Below are 16,642 nucleotides of genomic sequence, written 5' to 3'. Positions count from 1 at the left end.
AACTGGGAATAGCACCCAAGCATCTAGATACTAAAACCTGTGCTTGACCCACTGTGCCCTGATGCCTCTCAAGAATGAAAACAGCCATCGAATCACTGAAACATAAAGTCTACCTGCTGATTGAAAGCCGTGTTCCCACCCGGCATGGGGAGGCTGGAAGGGGCCACCTGTAGCAGATCCAGGGGTGAGCCTGGGTTTGCGCTCTTATTCTCATTTGTGGAATAATTCCACACCAAGGCACTTGGGCAACAGAGAGTGACAGTCTGGAAATGAAACAGATAAAGTTGGATGTTCAGAGGAAGGAGAAAAGCTTAACAATAGCTAAACAGTAAAAATGACACCCCGTCATTACTATATTATAGTCTCCTACTAGTAAGTTTAAAATACGAGTGTCTTACCCCATTCTCAACTTCGCAATTGAGAAGACAAAACTAAAAATTATTAAGTTGAAAGGGTGGAAGTACAGCTGTTGAGAAATTAAGGAATATTATAATTCATAAGCTAATACTCCAACAGGAAACTGAAGGAACTTAATAAAAATGCAGTAATCATCATTTAAAAAGCATCACTTAAACCAATTTTTCATGCAATTAAAAACATGAGATGAACTTAGAATATGTAATTTCTAAGGTTGTAAAAGCTAAAAAAAATTATTTAAAAACAAAGACAAAATCAAATAATCATGTAATAGTACCTTCATAAATACTGGGCAGGCAGTGACCCTGGACAAGGGATTGTCAGACTTTTTTCTATGAGAAGCCTGATAGTAAACATTTCAAGCTTTCCAGGTTATCTACAGTTTTTGTCACATATTCTTCCATTTTGTTTTAATAACACATTAAAAACATACAACCTATTTTTATCTTGTTGGCCGAATTTGATCCACAGCCTGTAGTTTGCCTACCCTTGCCCTAGACACTTGCAGACACTCTTCACTCACCCAGAAGTACTTTATATGACCATCTTGCTTATATGTCACAACAACCCCATGATCTAGGTAGTATTATTCTCCACCTTTACCAAAGAGGACTATGAGCCACACAGATTAGTAACCAACCCAAGTCTGATTTTATTAATAGCACACATGCTCAGAACCACTGTTATCCTGCTGCCTCCTAAACACAGATTAAACATTATAGCTCACATTTAATTAAGCTAATTACACTTACCCTATGCTGAACACTGTCTAAGAAGCTTTCTGTCATCATAACCTTAACCCTATGAGGTAATGAAAGAAGAACTATCATTACTCCCCAATCAGACATGGGGAAACAGAAGCTCAAGGTCACAGTTACCAAGTGGCAGAGTGAGGCTTAAAATCAGGTCTGTAATAGTTTTAAAGTATATATCTAAGCCATTATGCTCTTGTGCCATTCAACAGCAAACAACATGAGCTTAGAGAAAGAAAGCAATATTTTTTTCAAAAATGTGAAATTAAGTACAGTGGCTTGCACATATAATCCCAGCACTCTGGGAAACCAAGGCAGAAGGATCGCTTGAGCCCAGAGCTTGAAACCAGCCTAGGCAACGCAGTGAAACCCTCTCTCTACAAAAAAATTAAAAATTAGCTGGGTGTGGTGATGCACATCTGTAGTCCCAGCTACTCAGGGGGCTGAGGGGGGAGGATCGCTTACTTGAGGCAGGAGGATCACTTGAGCCCAGGAGCTCCAGGCCACAGTGAGTGAAGATTAGGCCACTGCCCTCCAGCACAGGCAACAGAGCAAGACCCTATCTCAACCAATTCATCAATCAATTTAAAAAAAAAAAAAAAAAACTAAACTCTGAGGTCTAGGAGACATCTTTGTGGAAACCAGATAGCAGATACAAAGAATGTAAAGTTCCTGAAACCTACCAATACATCTCTTTCCACTGGGCTACATCCCTACTGCCTTCCTCCTGTCTGTGACAATGTAGAGTTCTCAACTCCTCCTGACAGAGCCCCTCCTTGTGTCCTTGATTCCAAAGCCCTCTAACACCCAGGGCACTGATCTATCAAACACTCCTCCTTCTCCTATTTGCTCTTAGCCCACAAATAAGTTCAAATCCGATCATCAAAAAAATATATATTTTTAACTCCCCATTCAGCAGCCATCTTTATCACTATCCATTCTCTTCTCTTCCCTTCATAAACATGTTTCGCAAAAGAACAGTTAGTACTATTTCTCCTTATTCTCCATCACTCCTCGATATTCCTTAATTTGGCTCCTTATCCACCATTCAATTAAATAGCTCTTAAAAAGATCACCAATGAACACTGTATTGTCAAAAACAACTTCAGCCATCTTCTTGCCAGATGTCTCCAATACTCTAGACATTGCCCACTACTAATTCCTTTTTGAAACTTTCTGCAGACCCCAGCTTAGCATAGTGGTTGAGTGTGGACTCTGGATCCTGACTGCTTAGGTTTGGATTCCAGCTTTGCCACTTTCTTGCTCTGTAATCTATGCGTTATTAACGTTATAAGAATAATAATGGTTGCCATCTCACAGGCTAGTTCCAAGAACTAAATGACTTAATAATATACGTTACAACTTAGAACAATGCCTAGACCATAATAAATGCTATCCATACACTAATATAATTATGACAACATTATGGTTATTCTCATCATCTTTAGGCAACAATACTCTCCCCCGTTCTCTCTCCAGTCTGGCCAACCTTCCCAGTCTCCTCCATGGACTTCCCCTCTGCCTGACTCTTAAGCACTCCTGTCCTTCAGATTCACGAACTCTCTCTCACTACAAAACTCTTCAGGCAACCTCACTCCCTCTTGGGTTTTTGAACAGCCAAAGTTCTTGAAGGACTCGAATCCACACAAGTGGCCACCTGTCTGCCCAAATCTGCAGAATTGGACATGTAACAACTCTTGAACATATCCATTTGGAGGTTCTAAATAAAGGACAAAACAGTCCAAAATAGTCCAAAGCTGAACTCCCTGAAATGCTTCCAAACTGATTTCTTTGCCTTGCAAGCCTCCTTCTTTCCTACCTCTCCCCTCCTACCAATCCTCCTTCTACTGTGGCCAATGCAATCTAACGACATTACACAACTACCTGTGTCACTCTGCTGCATAAAACCTTCCGATGACATCTCAATCATAAGGCCCACAGGGCGTCTCCTATGCCCTGACCCCCAACAGAGTTTATAATGTATGTCCCACTAATATCCACCTATGCAAAAGATAAGTGACCAGCCTCTGGGCCTCTTCTCATACTGTTTCCTCTGCCAGGAAACTTTTACTACTTCTTTTTACTTGATCTTTCTCAACTCATTAGAACAACTAAAAACTTTCTTTCACAAAGCCTCTGTGAATTTTAGGCTGGGCTAGAGGTTCCCCTTTTCAACTGCTTTGGCACCCTGTGTATCTCCCCATCAGCCCTTGTCATATTATTTGGAAACTGTCCATTTATGACCCAGTTTTCCTGAAAAGACAGTAAACTCTGAGAATGGAGACGATGTCTTGAGGGCCGACTGTGTTTCGAAACTCCTTATTATACAGCAGAACACATTAAGAGCTCAAGAAATATGAACTGAACACTAAGCTGTGAGCTCCTCTAGGGCAGGGCTGTATCTCATTCCTGATATTCCTGGGAGGATCAGCCCAGCAATCAGCATGTTACCGGTTGTTCAAGGACTACACAAGCAACAATGCTTGGAAGATGAACGGAGCCTGATACATGATTTGGACTTTAAAGAAACACTGACAGGCAACCAACCCAAGATGTGAACTGAGAAAGAAGAAAAATGCTAGCTGGAGAAGCTGTCTTTCCAGAAGAACAATAATACAACTGACTTATTCTGTGGGTTCCCTGAAGAATTTTTAATTGAACTGCTTAATGACCCTAATAAAGGACAACTGCAATAACACTCTCCTAGACAAATGCGACAAATCTTCCCTCAGCTTGATCCAAAATAGGGAAATAAAAACATAAAATTTCAATCAATAAATTACTTGGGTGAGGAAAAAACTAGAGTTGTAAAACATCAACTGAACTGAAAATGCCATTCCCAACTCAATCACTTCCCACACTGAATTTTAACATAAAATAACAAGGGCCAAGGACTTACCTGCAACATACAACTAAGTCCATAAACCAGGGGACCATGCTGTGCACAGGAAAGAAAATCTGAGAAGGCCAGCTGCACGGGGCTCATGCCAGGGCCGGGGGGGCCAGGGCTGGGGGCCCCGATACTCGAGTTGTTTGGTCCTATCATCATGTGGGGTGAGTGGGCAGCAAGGAGGTTGGGGCTATCGCTCAGCAGCAAGGAAAGACGCCGGGCACAAAAGTAGGCAAGACGACGAGACAGGTAGGCCGACTGAACAAACTCATCTGAATACTGAGAAGTAGAAGGACACCAGACTTCAGTCATGTCTTATGAGTCTTGGTTAAATAACTATTTTAACACAGACTTTTTTTCATTCAAAAAAGAAAAAAAAAAAACTTCAAAGGTATAAAGCAAGTGCTGTCCAATAGAAATAGAATGTGAGCCGCATGTATAATTTTAAAGTTTCTAGGAGCCATGAAAAAAATAAGAAACAGGCAAAAATTAGAATCATGTATTTTATTTAGCCCAATATATTCAAATGTTATTTCGACAGGTAATCAACATAAAAAGTACTACTATTATACACTTTTCCATACTAAGTCTGAAATCTGGTGTGCATTTTACACTTAGAGCACACATCAATTTGGACTGGTCACATTTCAAGAGCTCAGTAGCCACATCTGGCTAGTGGCTATTGTAATGGACAGTGCAAGTGCAGACTATCTCAGGGGAGAGACACAGGAACCTATGGTATAGTCTGTGGGGAGGGTATGAGAGTGAAAGGGGAGAACTGCTGTTCATTGGATATTCTTCCATCTTGCTTGAATTATCAAATACATGTATCACCTAAGAATTTTTAAATAAATCTCATCTAGATACGTCAAATTTAAGCACATCTTAGACCAATCATCAAAATAAAAAGTTTCCTACCCCAAGAGTCTCAGAGACTTGTCAAAAGAATGTAGAAGATCCTCTATCTTCAAAAGGGATGATTTGTTTTGTTTTCACAGAAATTTGTGTTATTATATGGAGACAGTATTTTAAAAGTTGGTTGCTTTGCTCAGTGATGGGAGAAATCAACGTGGGTAAAATTACTTAAAAATTAGGACACATGGATAAAAACTATGAACATGGTTAATACAAATGATGGCTAAAACTTACTAGAAGCCTTTATCACTTCATGTGTTACAGCATCAAAGACATTTTTTCCTTCCATTTCAACAGGATTTTTTTCCTTTTCCTCCCCCACTTACCTAATCATTCTTATCAGACTCATTTCTTGCCTTAAAACCAAGTGCCTCAAGGGGACATGTACTATACCTGCAGCATTAGTGGTAGCAAGAGTTTAAGAAGATCATCATCCATTGGTCTGATCTTTTCTAAAACATCCAGGATCCATGTCAAATATTCGTGTTTTTCTAGCATTCCTTCCTTAAATGAACAAAGAAAAATTACATTAATAATGTAAAAGGAAAAAAAAAAGCACTGTCATTCTTATTCTTAAGTCTAATTTTACTACTGCTTTTGTTGTTATTAAACATAGTCTCATTGCTCACAGTCCAGATTCTAAACAAAACAAATAACTCATCTGTTTTGTATAGTTTTTTGTTGTATTTTAGAAATCTGCTCCGAATTGAGAAAAATTAATTCCAACAAGAAAAAAAGAAAATTCAGAAGCTTTCACACCCTCAGGGTGTGTTGTGTCAAGCTCCTGGCTAGATTTTGGGGGAGTATGAACTCATGTTCATAGAAGGAAACTTGGATAATAGTGATAATTATAAAGAAGATATGCACTGCTCATGCCATCATCTTAACAAAAGTGTAAAAATCCCATCAGACCCAATGTCCCCTTAATAGCTTCTTTCACTATCCCAAAATTAGTTTCAGATACTATCACCTATCTATGAAATACAACCTTAAAAATCAATGACCTAATATACAGAAATGAAAGCTTATGATAAAACAATGTATAAACATTTCAACACAACTACAATAAAAAACAATAATACCCCCTACAATTTCCAAAAATGCCCCACAGGGGTGACACAGCCCCTACTGAGACCACTAATCTTGATATAAGCACTACAAACATCTTTCGTCTCTTGCCCTCATATACATACACACATCCATAGATACACACATTATTTTATGACATTCTACGCATATATAGATTTAATATCCTATTATAGTTTTGTATTACGATTCACAGAATGAAAGAAAGAAATAAAAAACTGTTTTCTGGGAAAGACACATAATTTTATGGCCATTCCGGTAACAAACTTAGTAGTTCACACGAAATCTTACTTTGTTCCTAGCAACTGTTACGTATTACCAGTGTTCCACTGCAATGGTTATCAAGGATTCACGTGAAAATATTACACTGATAAATTACAGTTGTAGTATTTCAAAGTTTACAGTGAGGCCACATTGACATGACATCTTTCTAATTTCTAATTTTTTAAATGTTTAGAGTCAAAAATAGTTTAAAAGTCACACAAAAAGTGCAATTTAAAATGTTAAGACCAATAAAGTGAGTTCTAAATAAATATATATATATAGTTTTCATTTGTCAATTTAAAAATTAATTAAAATGTTTTTTAAAAAGAGACAAAATGGAATTTTCCATTAAGGTATAAGAGATGGTAAATTCAAGATTCAAAAAAACAAAAAGAAAGAGAATCTTCATAAACAACAGTCCATCCTCTAGATGCTTTGTTTATATACCCATGCCCTTGATTCTGCATATATGTCTTCATGTGTATGAATTAGGGTCTGTTTCACATTTCAGAATATGGCAAATTAAAATATAATGAACATTTAAAATTTAACATTACTATTTCAATTATATTCATTCCTTTAGGACCTAACTGCTTTCTTAAAAAAAAAAAAAATTCTAATTTAAATACTCCTAATATATGAGTCTTCCAAAACTATTAAGCATGCTGAGAGATACTTTTTCCAACATGCAGACTAAATTCTGAGCTCAGTGAAAGTCATAAAAGCTCAGCGCAGCACTAAAGTAGTCCCTCCTCTAAATGGAACTAGGATTTATTTTTACTGACTTAAAAACAATATTACTTCTCAAAAAGACCTTATTTTTTCTTTTTCCTATGTTGACCTCTTAGAAGAAGAGCCTGAAATTTATAATAAAGGTTCTAAAGGGAAAATTTAGAAACCTTGCTCTAATCAAGGTAACAGGTACTAAAGTCTCTGCTAAGACTTGAACTTAAGTCATCTCTCCTACCTTATTATGAGCCCAAGCGCCCTCTTCTGGTCAATATTATTTACATCAGCTTGTCTGGATGAGAGTTCAGTCATTCCTAAACGCCCTTACCCCTCCCCTCAGCTCTGTTTGTATTTTCAGCTGCAGCTGAATTAAGATGACCTTTCTCTGGAACAACTTGGGTCTAAAGGAGGTCTGCTACCACAGAAGGCATCAGCACAAAGGTTTTTTTGAATAAATATATCAAATTTTGCAAAATAAAAGGTTTAGAAGGATTACATTTAATAGTGCAATTACGAAGTAATTAATAGCACTAAAAGAGCTAACATGATTGAAAGCTGGAGATCAATATATATAACAAGCTGTCATCTCAGGGCAGATGTGTTAGCCTGAATACAATTCAATATGAGAAATGTCAGACTGCTTTCTTTAAATGTATTGGTTCATATAAAAATAGGATTTAACCCCAGAACACCAAACTATAAGGAATCTGCTGTCTTATTAAAAGCATGGCACACAACTCTTCATGTCTTCGAAAGGTTACCTGGAACATGTGAAATGCTAGCTTTTCATTGTATTCCCATTGCTTCATGGCTTGTTCCACCTCTGGTGGCACAGGGACAGGACCATCGCCCGTGCTGGAGGCCATGTGGTAAAAGTCAGAAATCTTGGCCAACTGCTCTCGAAGATATCTGGTAGATATCTGTGTCCACTCTGCATTTTAAAAAAAGAAAGATGTGAGTTTCTAGACACAATGGGTACAAGAATTACATGTTTTCTTCCCCTTTCTGATTATCTAGAGGGTGTACTGATAAAACAAACATCTGCTCCCTAAAAATGATTTGTGCCTGTACAAGCCGTGCTCAAAAGAGGATACCCACCCAAAGCCCTTAGAGAACACATACTAGTGTGAGGTGGCCTGCCCTGTGGCAGCAGCCAGTTCTTGGAGAAACAGGCAGCTCTACCCTCGTGCTTCTGTGACTCTTCACCTAGGAGAATAGGAGTTAGGTCCATCTGGTGATCCTTCCTGTTAAACATCAGTTAGTACACCAAAAAAACAAAAGGCAAAACAGGACAGAATCATGATGGGGAGATCTCAAGGAATCTCAAATTCTACAGCAAAAGAATTCAAAATCCCACAAAAGCAGCTCTCTTAAGATCCATTTTGCAGGCTCCACATGGAATTTCAAATATGTCTAATTAGGATGTGTTTGTTTTTGTCAGTCTTTAAGAGGACAGACATTCATTCACTGCCGGCTGGACCATGAAAGCATTCCAACCCGCATTGCCCCAGGATGTGTCAGGGACACCCGCATGGCTGCCCTCAGGAAAATCGTCTGGACCTTCAATTATTCTACTCTCCTCAACCAACACCAAGTGCCTCAGAACTCAGGGAGGGTGAAATCAGAGAGGGTGGGGAGCAGCAATCAGTGGGATACTGGAAAGGAAACAACCAAAGTAGCATCAGGAAAAAAATCACTGAAATTATTCAAAAATGTCTGCCACCGGGGCACAAATTAAATCAGTGTGTTGCCTCTGGCAACCATGAGGGATGTGATGCCAACTTTAGCCCATTCTGTGGATAAAAATGTAATAATTGCATGCTCACAGCCAAATTTCCCCAAGGATTAGCAAAACAGCATTTCAGAAGAAAACACCCTACTGAAACATTACCACACAATGCTGTTTTCCCATTATTTGGCAATAGGTTCTCCCACCTCCTATTTTGACATTTCGAAAGAGCAGAAACTAAACATCTGCTAGTCACTGAGTGCTTTGTTTTTACTTTTTAAATACCCTTAAAATTATTTAACAGAACCCAGAGATAACTACTGTTAAGTTTTCATCTAAACCACTTATTTTAATTGTGTCTTATTTAAAATTAAAATTCAAATGCACACTGGAGTTGTTAAACTTCGGTAACAAGCCAATGTGAAAAGATGAACAGATACTAGGTCGACATTCTGTTCCTAGTTTAATAGTTTTTCTGAAAGCACCGATAACAGATATTAAAGTTAGTCCATTGGCATTAAAAACAGTAAACTATCTATGTCATCATGTTCTTCTGCCCTGTTACGGACTAACAGTCTCATGACACTCACTTGTTCAACAAAACAAAACACCAACCATCAGATGAGACAAGTTTAGCTTAGCTATAATAAGCAAAAACAAAAATAACAAGGATCCAAATCCTAGCTTTTGTATGCCAACCCTTGCTATTAACTCACTCTCAGTATGGTACTATTCTCAATAGCCCCACTGAATATTTCAGCCTCAGGAGCTAAAAATACTAATAACACACACATTCATACTCCCCTATTTTGTCTAGGGTATATCTTCTTTTTAAGATGTTTTTAAATATAGGAGAAATACATGTTCATTATCAAAAATTTATACTGTAGACATGAAAAGAAAAACCATCTGTAATGCCATCACCTATAATCATGAAATATTTTCATATATATTTTGTCTTTTTTACTCTAAGTATGCATGAATGTTTTTATAAACATATGATATCTTTTTTTAAAAATGTTGCTGAATATATTCCACAATCTGAACTCCTTTTGGGAGTCCATAAATAAAGCCCTCTTAACCCTGTGCTTTAAGTGTATTTAACTGACTTAAAGTTATATCAATCAGATAATATAGGGCTCTGGGACATAAGATAGTCAAGTGGATAAGGATTAGTAAAACTGCAATTCGAAATTTAAAGTGGAAAACACACGGTGACTAGTACTGTACTCAATAATTATTAATGTTTATAATTATTCATGACTAGGGAGTGGTAATGAAAGGGGACCAATGAGCAGACAGTGGCCAGATGGGCCTACTTTCAACTCAGCTCTCAGCCCTGAGTGCACAGCAGAATGGTGACGGGAACTTTTAACAAATACCAGTGCCTCAGGCCCCACCCCATCAGTTTCTAACTTAACTGGTCTGGAGTGAGGCCCCAGTTTCAGGTGATAAAAAGAAAACAGAAGGCCAGGCACGGTAGCTCATGCCTGTAATCCTAGCACTTTTGGAGGTGGAGGCAGGCTGATCACCTGAGGTCAGGAGTTCAAGACCAGCCTGGCCAAAATGGCGAAACCCCATCTCTACTAAAAATACAAAAATTAGTCAGACGTGGTGGTGGGTGCCTGCAATCCCAGCTACTCAGGAGGCTGAGGCAGGAGAATCACTTGAAGCTGGGAGGCAGAGGTTGCAGTGAGCCAAGATCGCTACTTCACTCCAGCCTGGGCAACAGAGCGAGACTCCGTCTCAAAAAAAAAGAAAGAAAACAGAAATGGATATAGATTATACTGAAACACTGAGAGAATTACCAAAATGTAATACACAGTCATATGTGAACATATGTTGTTGGGAAAATGATGCCACAAGCCTTCAATTTCTTGAAAAATGCAGTATTTACAAAGCCCAGTAAGGCAAAGTGCAATAAAATGAAGTATGCCTGTATTTTAGATGGATAAAGCACTGTAAACATGAGAGATAAAGCAACTGGAGCTAGCATGGTGAGAAACGATAGATAGTGTTTGAAACGATTTTAATTCCTAGCTAAGGAGTTTGGCCTTCATTCATTAAGAACTGTGGCTCCACTGAAGGTCTTTTTTTTTTTTTTTTTTTTTTTTTTGGAGACAAGGTCTCAAAACTTTTCAGTTATTATTATGTCTGTTATGGTGATATGTAATCAGTGATCTCCGAGTGACTATTGTAAACGTCTTGAGGTGCCACAAGCCATTCCCATATAAGACAGCCAACTTAATGGATAAATGTTGTGTGTGTTCTGGCTGTTCCATCAACCTGTCTGTGTCCCGAATCTCTCTTCCCACCCGTCACGCCACTTCAGGCCTCCCTATTTCCTGAGATACAATATTGAAATTAGGCCAATGAATGAACCTACAATGGCTTTTAAGTGTTCAAGTGAAAGTAAGAGTCACACATCTCACTGTAAATCAAAACGTAGAAATTATTAAGCTCAGTGAGGAAGGCATGTTAAAAGCTAAGACAGGCCAGAAGCAAGGTCTCTTATGCCAAACAGTCAGCCAACTTGTGGACGCAAAGGAAAGGATCTCAAAGGAAATTAAAAATGCTACTTCATGCCGGGTGCAGTGGCTCACGCCTGTAATCCCAACACTTTGGGAGGCCAAGGCGGGTGGATCACAAGGTCAGGAGATCGAGACCATCCTGGCTAACACCGTGAAACACCATCTCTACTAAAAATACAAAAAATTAGCCAGCGTGGTGGTGGGCACCTGTAGTCCCAGCTACCCAGGAGGCTGAGGCAGGAGAATGGCATGAACCTGGGAGGTGGAGCTTGCAGTGAGCCGAGATTGCACCACTGCACTCCAGCCTAGGCAACACAGTGAGACTCCGTCTCAAAAAAAAAAAAAAAAAAAAAAAATGCTACTTCAGCAGTCACACAAATGATAAGAAAGCAAAACAACTTTATTGCTGATAGGGAGCAAGTTTCAGCAGTCTGAATAGAAGATCAAACCAGCCACAACACGCCCTTTAGGCAAAAGCCTAATCCAGGGCAAGGCCTCAACTCTCTTCAATTCAATGAAGAGAAGAAGCTGTAGAAGAAAAGCTGGAAGCTAGCAGGAGCCAGTACGTGAAGTTTAAGGAAAGAAGCCATTGTCACAACATGAAAGTACAAGGTGAAGCAGCAATGCTGATGTAGAAGCGGCCACAAATGATCCAGAATATCTAGCTGGGATCACTGATGAAGGTGACTACACTGGACAACAGATTTTCAAGTTAGACAAAATAGCCTTCTGTTGGAAGAAGATGCCATCCGGGATTTTCATAGCTAGAAAAGAGAAGTCAAGGCCTGGCCTTAAAAGACAGGCTGACTCTCTTGTTAGGGACTGATGTGACTGATGACTAACCTAAAGCCAACGCTAATTCACCATATGGAAAAGCCTACGGCTTTAAGAATTATGCTAAATCTAGTCAGTCTGTTCTCTGTAAATAAAACAACAAAGCCTGGAGGACAGGACATTTGTTTACAGCATGGCTTACAGAATATTTTTAAGCCCACTCTTGAGATCTACTGCTCAGAAAAAAAAAGCTACCTTTCAAAACATGACTGTTCACTGACAATGCACCTATTCACCTAAGAGCTCTGATGGAGATATGCAAGGAGATTAATGTTGTTTTCATGCCTGTTAACACAACATCCATTGTGTAGCCCATGATGGAGTCATTTTGACTTGCAAACATTATTATTTAAGAAATATATTTCATTAGACCATAGTTGCCGTAGACAGTGATTCCTCTGACGGATCTGGGCACAGCAAACTGAAAAGCTTCTGGAAAGGATTCACCATTCTAGATGCCATTAAGAACACTTGTGATTCAAGTGTCGGGGGGTCAAATATTGACTTCCATAGGAGTTTATAAGAAGTTGATTCCAACCTTCATGGATGAGTTTGAGAGATTCAAGACTTCAGTGGAGGAGACAGCAACAGATGTGGAAACAGCAAGAGAACTACAATTAGAAGTGGAGCCTGAAGATGGGACTGAATTGCTGCAACTTCACAGTAAAACTAAGCATGAAGAGTTGCCTCTTATAAATGAGCAAACAAAGTGGTTTCTTCAGATGGAATCTACTCCTGGTGAAGACGCTGTGAACACTGTTGAAATGATAACAAAGGATTTGGAATATTCCATAAACTTCGTTGATAAAACAGTAGCAGGGTTTTAGAGGACTGACTCCAATTTTGTTGTTACCAAACAGCATCACAAGCTACACAGAATTCTTTCATAAAATGAACAGTCAATGAATGTGGCAAACTTCATTACTGTCTTCCTTTAAGACTTAAATTGCTTCATCCACCCCAACCTCCAGCAGCCACCACCTAGATCAGTCGGCAGCCATCAACGCGGAGGCAAGACCTTCTGCTAGTCAAAAGGTTACAACTCAGTGAAGGCTCAGATGACTGTTAGCATTTTTAGGGATGAAGTATTCCTTAATTAAGATGTTACTTTTTTTTTTGACATATGCTATTGCACACTTAATGGACTATAATACAGTGTAAACATAACTTTTATATGCACAATGAAACCAAAATATTCGTGTGATTCACTTTATTGTAGCAGTCTGGAACTGAACCCATAACATCTCTGAAGAATGTCTGTACCTTCTCTACTAGCCTGTATTCTAACATTTAGGTTCCTCCAGTCTCTGAACACCAGTTCATCACGTAGCAGGGCTTCGTTCCCCATTTCTGACATATTACAATTTCCTCCATCCTCCATCCCCATAAAACTACACCTTACACGTAGACAACACCTAAGTATTGATTTCAATCAATACACCATAAGGTCCTCCCAAAATAATTACCAAATCAAGTTCCTTCCCAATTATTCTGTCTCTCATTTCTTGATACAAACTTCTTTCTTTTGTAGTTTAAACTCACCACTGCATACCTAAAAGGTTTCAGACATGACAATAGCGAAAAGGCCAAATTCCTTCTCTAATACACTGTCTCTAATATAGCTAAATAGAAGCACCTGTTAATCAATGGCTATAAATGGGTCAGGCAAATAATGGACTTTCCATTCTTTTTCAATAAATTTCCTTGTAAATGTATGTGTATGTATGGGTTTTTATATAACCATATATGAAAAAACTTTAACTTGGTAAAGGTTCATTTTCCTAGCTACTTCCTTTTCCATCATCAAAGCCAGTAGGAACTCATTATGTGAAAAGAAATACAACAGAGACTGTTTTTTTAAAACTCCATCCAAGTCCAGAGACTAAGGAGCAAATCTTTAATGTGATCCACCTGACACAGGACTTTTAAGTCAGAGGTGATGGACTCCTCAATGGAGAAACTCATTTCCTTGGAAATTCTTCTTTAGGCTATATGGCTACAATAGTACCCCCTTCTGAGTGGGAACAGCCTGCTTCTCAAAGCTGCAGAACATAGAGTTTAACCAGCCTGACGTTGGTGCAGACCGAATGAGGAAAAAATACAAAACCAAAAATTTCAGTACATGTCAGCTATTATACACATCATTACTGAACCCTCAATAAGAATGGCTGAAAGATTTTCCACCATTGTTCTTACATTTTCTGTTGTTAAAATACTTTTTTGGTCAAAGATACCATTCACAGGGCAAAAAGATAACACACCAACTGGGAGAGAATATTTTCAAATCATATATAAGGAAGTTGGATCTAGAATACATGATGAACTATTGAACTCAATAATAAAAAGACAACCCAGTTAAAAAATAGGCAAAGGATCTGAACAGATATTTCTCCAAAGATAACAAATGGCCAATAAGCACATTTAAGATGGTCAACATCATTAGCCACTAGAGAAATGCAAATCAAAACCACAATGAAATACTGCTAGGACAGCTATAACAAAAAGACTGATAATAACAAGTATTGACAAGGATGTAGAGAAACTGAAATCCTCAGGTGTTCCTCGTGAGAATGTAAAATGATAAATGTAATATGTGGAAAACAGTAGCATAGTTCCACAAAAGGTTAAATATAATGTCATCACATAACCCAGTAAGTTATACATACCCAGGAGAACTAGCCTACATATCTAAGAGAAATGACACATGTCCACATAAATACCTGTAAAAAAAAAAATGTTCGTAGCAGGATGTTCATTATAACCAAAAACAATCCAATATCCATCAACTGATACCCAGATAAATAAAATGTGGTGTATGCATACAATGGAATACCATTCGGCCCTAAGAGGGAATGAAGTACTGAAACGTGCGACCACATGGATGTACCAGGAAAACATACACTAACTGAAATAAGCCAGTTTCAAAGGACCACATATTGTATAATTCCATTTATATAAAATGTCCAGAAAAGGCAATCTACAGAGAAAGTAGGTTAGTGGTTGCCCGCAGCTACTGAAGGGAAATGGGGAGTGACTGCTCATGGGCATGGGGTTTTTTAGGGGTGGTGAAAATGTTCTAAAATGTGGTAATAGCTTCACAACTCTGTGAACATGCTAAAAAACACTGACTGTAGACTTTAAATGAATTTTATAGTATGTCAATTACATCAATAAAGCTGGTTTTTAATATTAAAATATTTAAAATGTTTTCATGAAATACTTAACTACCAATAAAATGAAGTAAAAGATTATTTCTTCATGAAGTAAAAGAAAAGATTATTCCATACTGATAAAAAGTAATCCACTACGAAATGATATAATTTCACAGGTCGGGGAGACAGGAAGGATAAGGGGTGGAAACAAGAGTGACTGTGAGTTGTTAATGGTTAAAGCTGGGTGAAGAGTAAATGGGTGTTATTACATACTTCTATATTTGCACATGTCTGATGTCCCATAATAAAAGGGTTTAAAAAGTTAATCAGTTGTACGCTATAAAATGAGCCACAGAAAATCCAAAATCCCCTATTCAGCCACTGTTCACTTGGGTAATGAAAAGTAGTCAGTGCACTGGTTGGCTGCCTGGATAAATAGCCCAAATGAAAACTGCTGCCTCAGTGCCACGAGACCAGCAGAGTCAGACCACCGGCCAGACTGCTGGGTTCTGCTGAATGATCAAATAGTTAAATCAGGTTCTCTGGCTGGAGAGCAGGAAAAGAGAGAGAAGGAGGAGGGGTGGGGATGGGCTGTTGGTACACAGTGAAAATGACACAGTGTGATACATTACTGAAATACATTTTTGCTTTTAAAAAGTTTTCCTCTAACAGAACTACCTGTAGAACACTGAGGACAGATATAGAGTATCTGTTTTTGTCTGGATGACTCATTTTACTATGTTATTTTAAACCGGCCATTTCTCTCTGGTTTTATTTATTGTGCAATGACACTGTGCAAAGTACTATTACTTAGGGAATCAAGCAGGCAGCTCAAAATCAAATAAAATAAAACCCATCAATATGTAGCAGCAAACACTAAATGCCCACCATGGCCCTCTACTGGCATATGAGGCTACAAAGTGAAGAAAGTGGCCCTGCCTGAGGCGTGCATGACACAGAAGTAGACAGCAACAAGATAAGTGCTCCAGTGTACCCTGGGACACAGGAAAGAAAGCAAGGGGGCGTTTCATCCAAATATTGGGGAAGGTACAAAGGAGTTCCACATACCGAAACAGCAGCGTGTGACATTTCAGGCAATGCAGACAGCAGGAAGGCAAAGGGAGTCACCAGTAAAGCTTAGGAAGGTCCCTCAAGGCCAGAGTTCCTCAAACGCTAGTGCACAAAATGGTCACCAGAGGGTGCTGGTTCAACGCACAGGTTTATTTCCAACTCCAGGGATTTCAACTCCAGAGGTCTGGAGTGGGGTCCAGAAATCTGCTTTTTTAATCAGCAGCCGGGATGACTCTGACCCAGGCAGTGGCAAGCTATGCAGTTTGGTTTTT

At 38.7% G+C, this 16,642-nt stretch overlaps 1 protein-coding gene across 7 annotated transcripts in view; it reads right to left on the bottom strand.

Moving 5' to 3' along the window:
• Window positions 1-16,642, bottom strand: part of MED12L (mediator complex subunit 12L) — a 341,010-nt gene that overhangs the window by 265,021 nt on the left and 59,347 nt on the right. For all 7 annotated transcript variants that reach the window (XR_012430801.1, XM_045386761.2, XM_045386764.2 and 4 more), the window contains 4 exons: window positions 7,815-7,984; window positions 5,368-5,478; window positions 4,069-4,338; window positions 114-263 (listed from right to left, as the gene is read on the bottom strand). Coding sequence is in view for 6 of the 7 variants with exons in the window: in XM_045386761.2 (XP_045242696.2) it covers window positions 114-263; window positions 4,069-4,338; window positions 5,368-5,478; window positions 7,815-7,984 (701 nt within the window). In the remaining variant the exon portion in view is untranslated. The remainder of the gene's footprint in view (window positions 1-113; window positions 264-4,068; window positions 4,339-5,367; window positions 5,479-7,814; window positions 7,985-16,642) is intronic.

Source organism: Macaca fascicularis, chromosome 2 (assembly GCF_037993035.2).
Source record: "Macaca fascicularis isolate 582-1 chromosome 2, T2T-MFA8v1.1".
In the NCBI taxonomy this organism is placed as follows: domain Eukaryota; kingdom Metazoa; phylum Chordata; class Mammalia; order Primates; family Cercopithecidae; genus Macaca; species Macaca fascicularis.
This window is presented reverse-complemented; position numbering and strand designations above follow the sequence as displayed.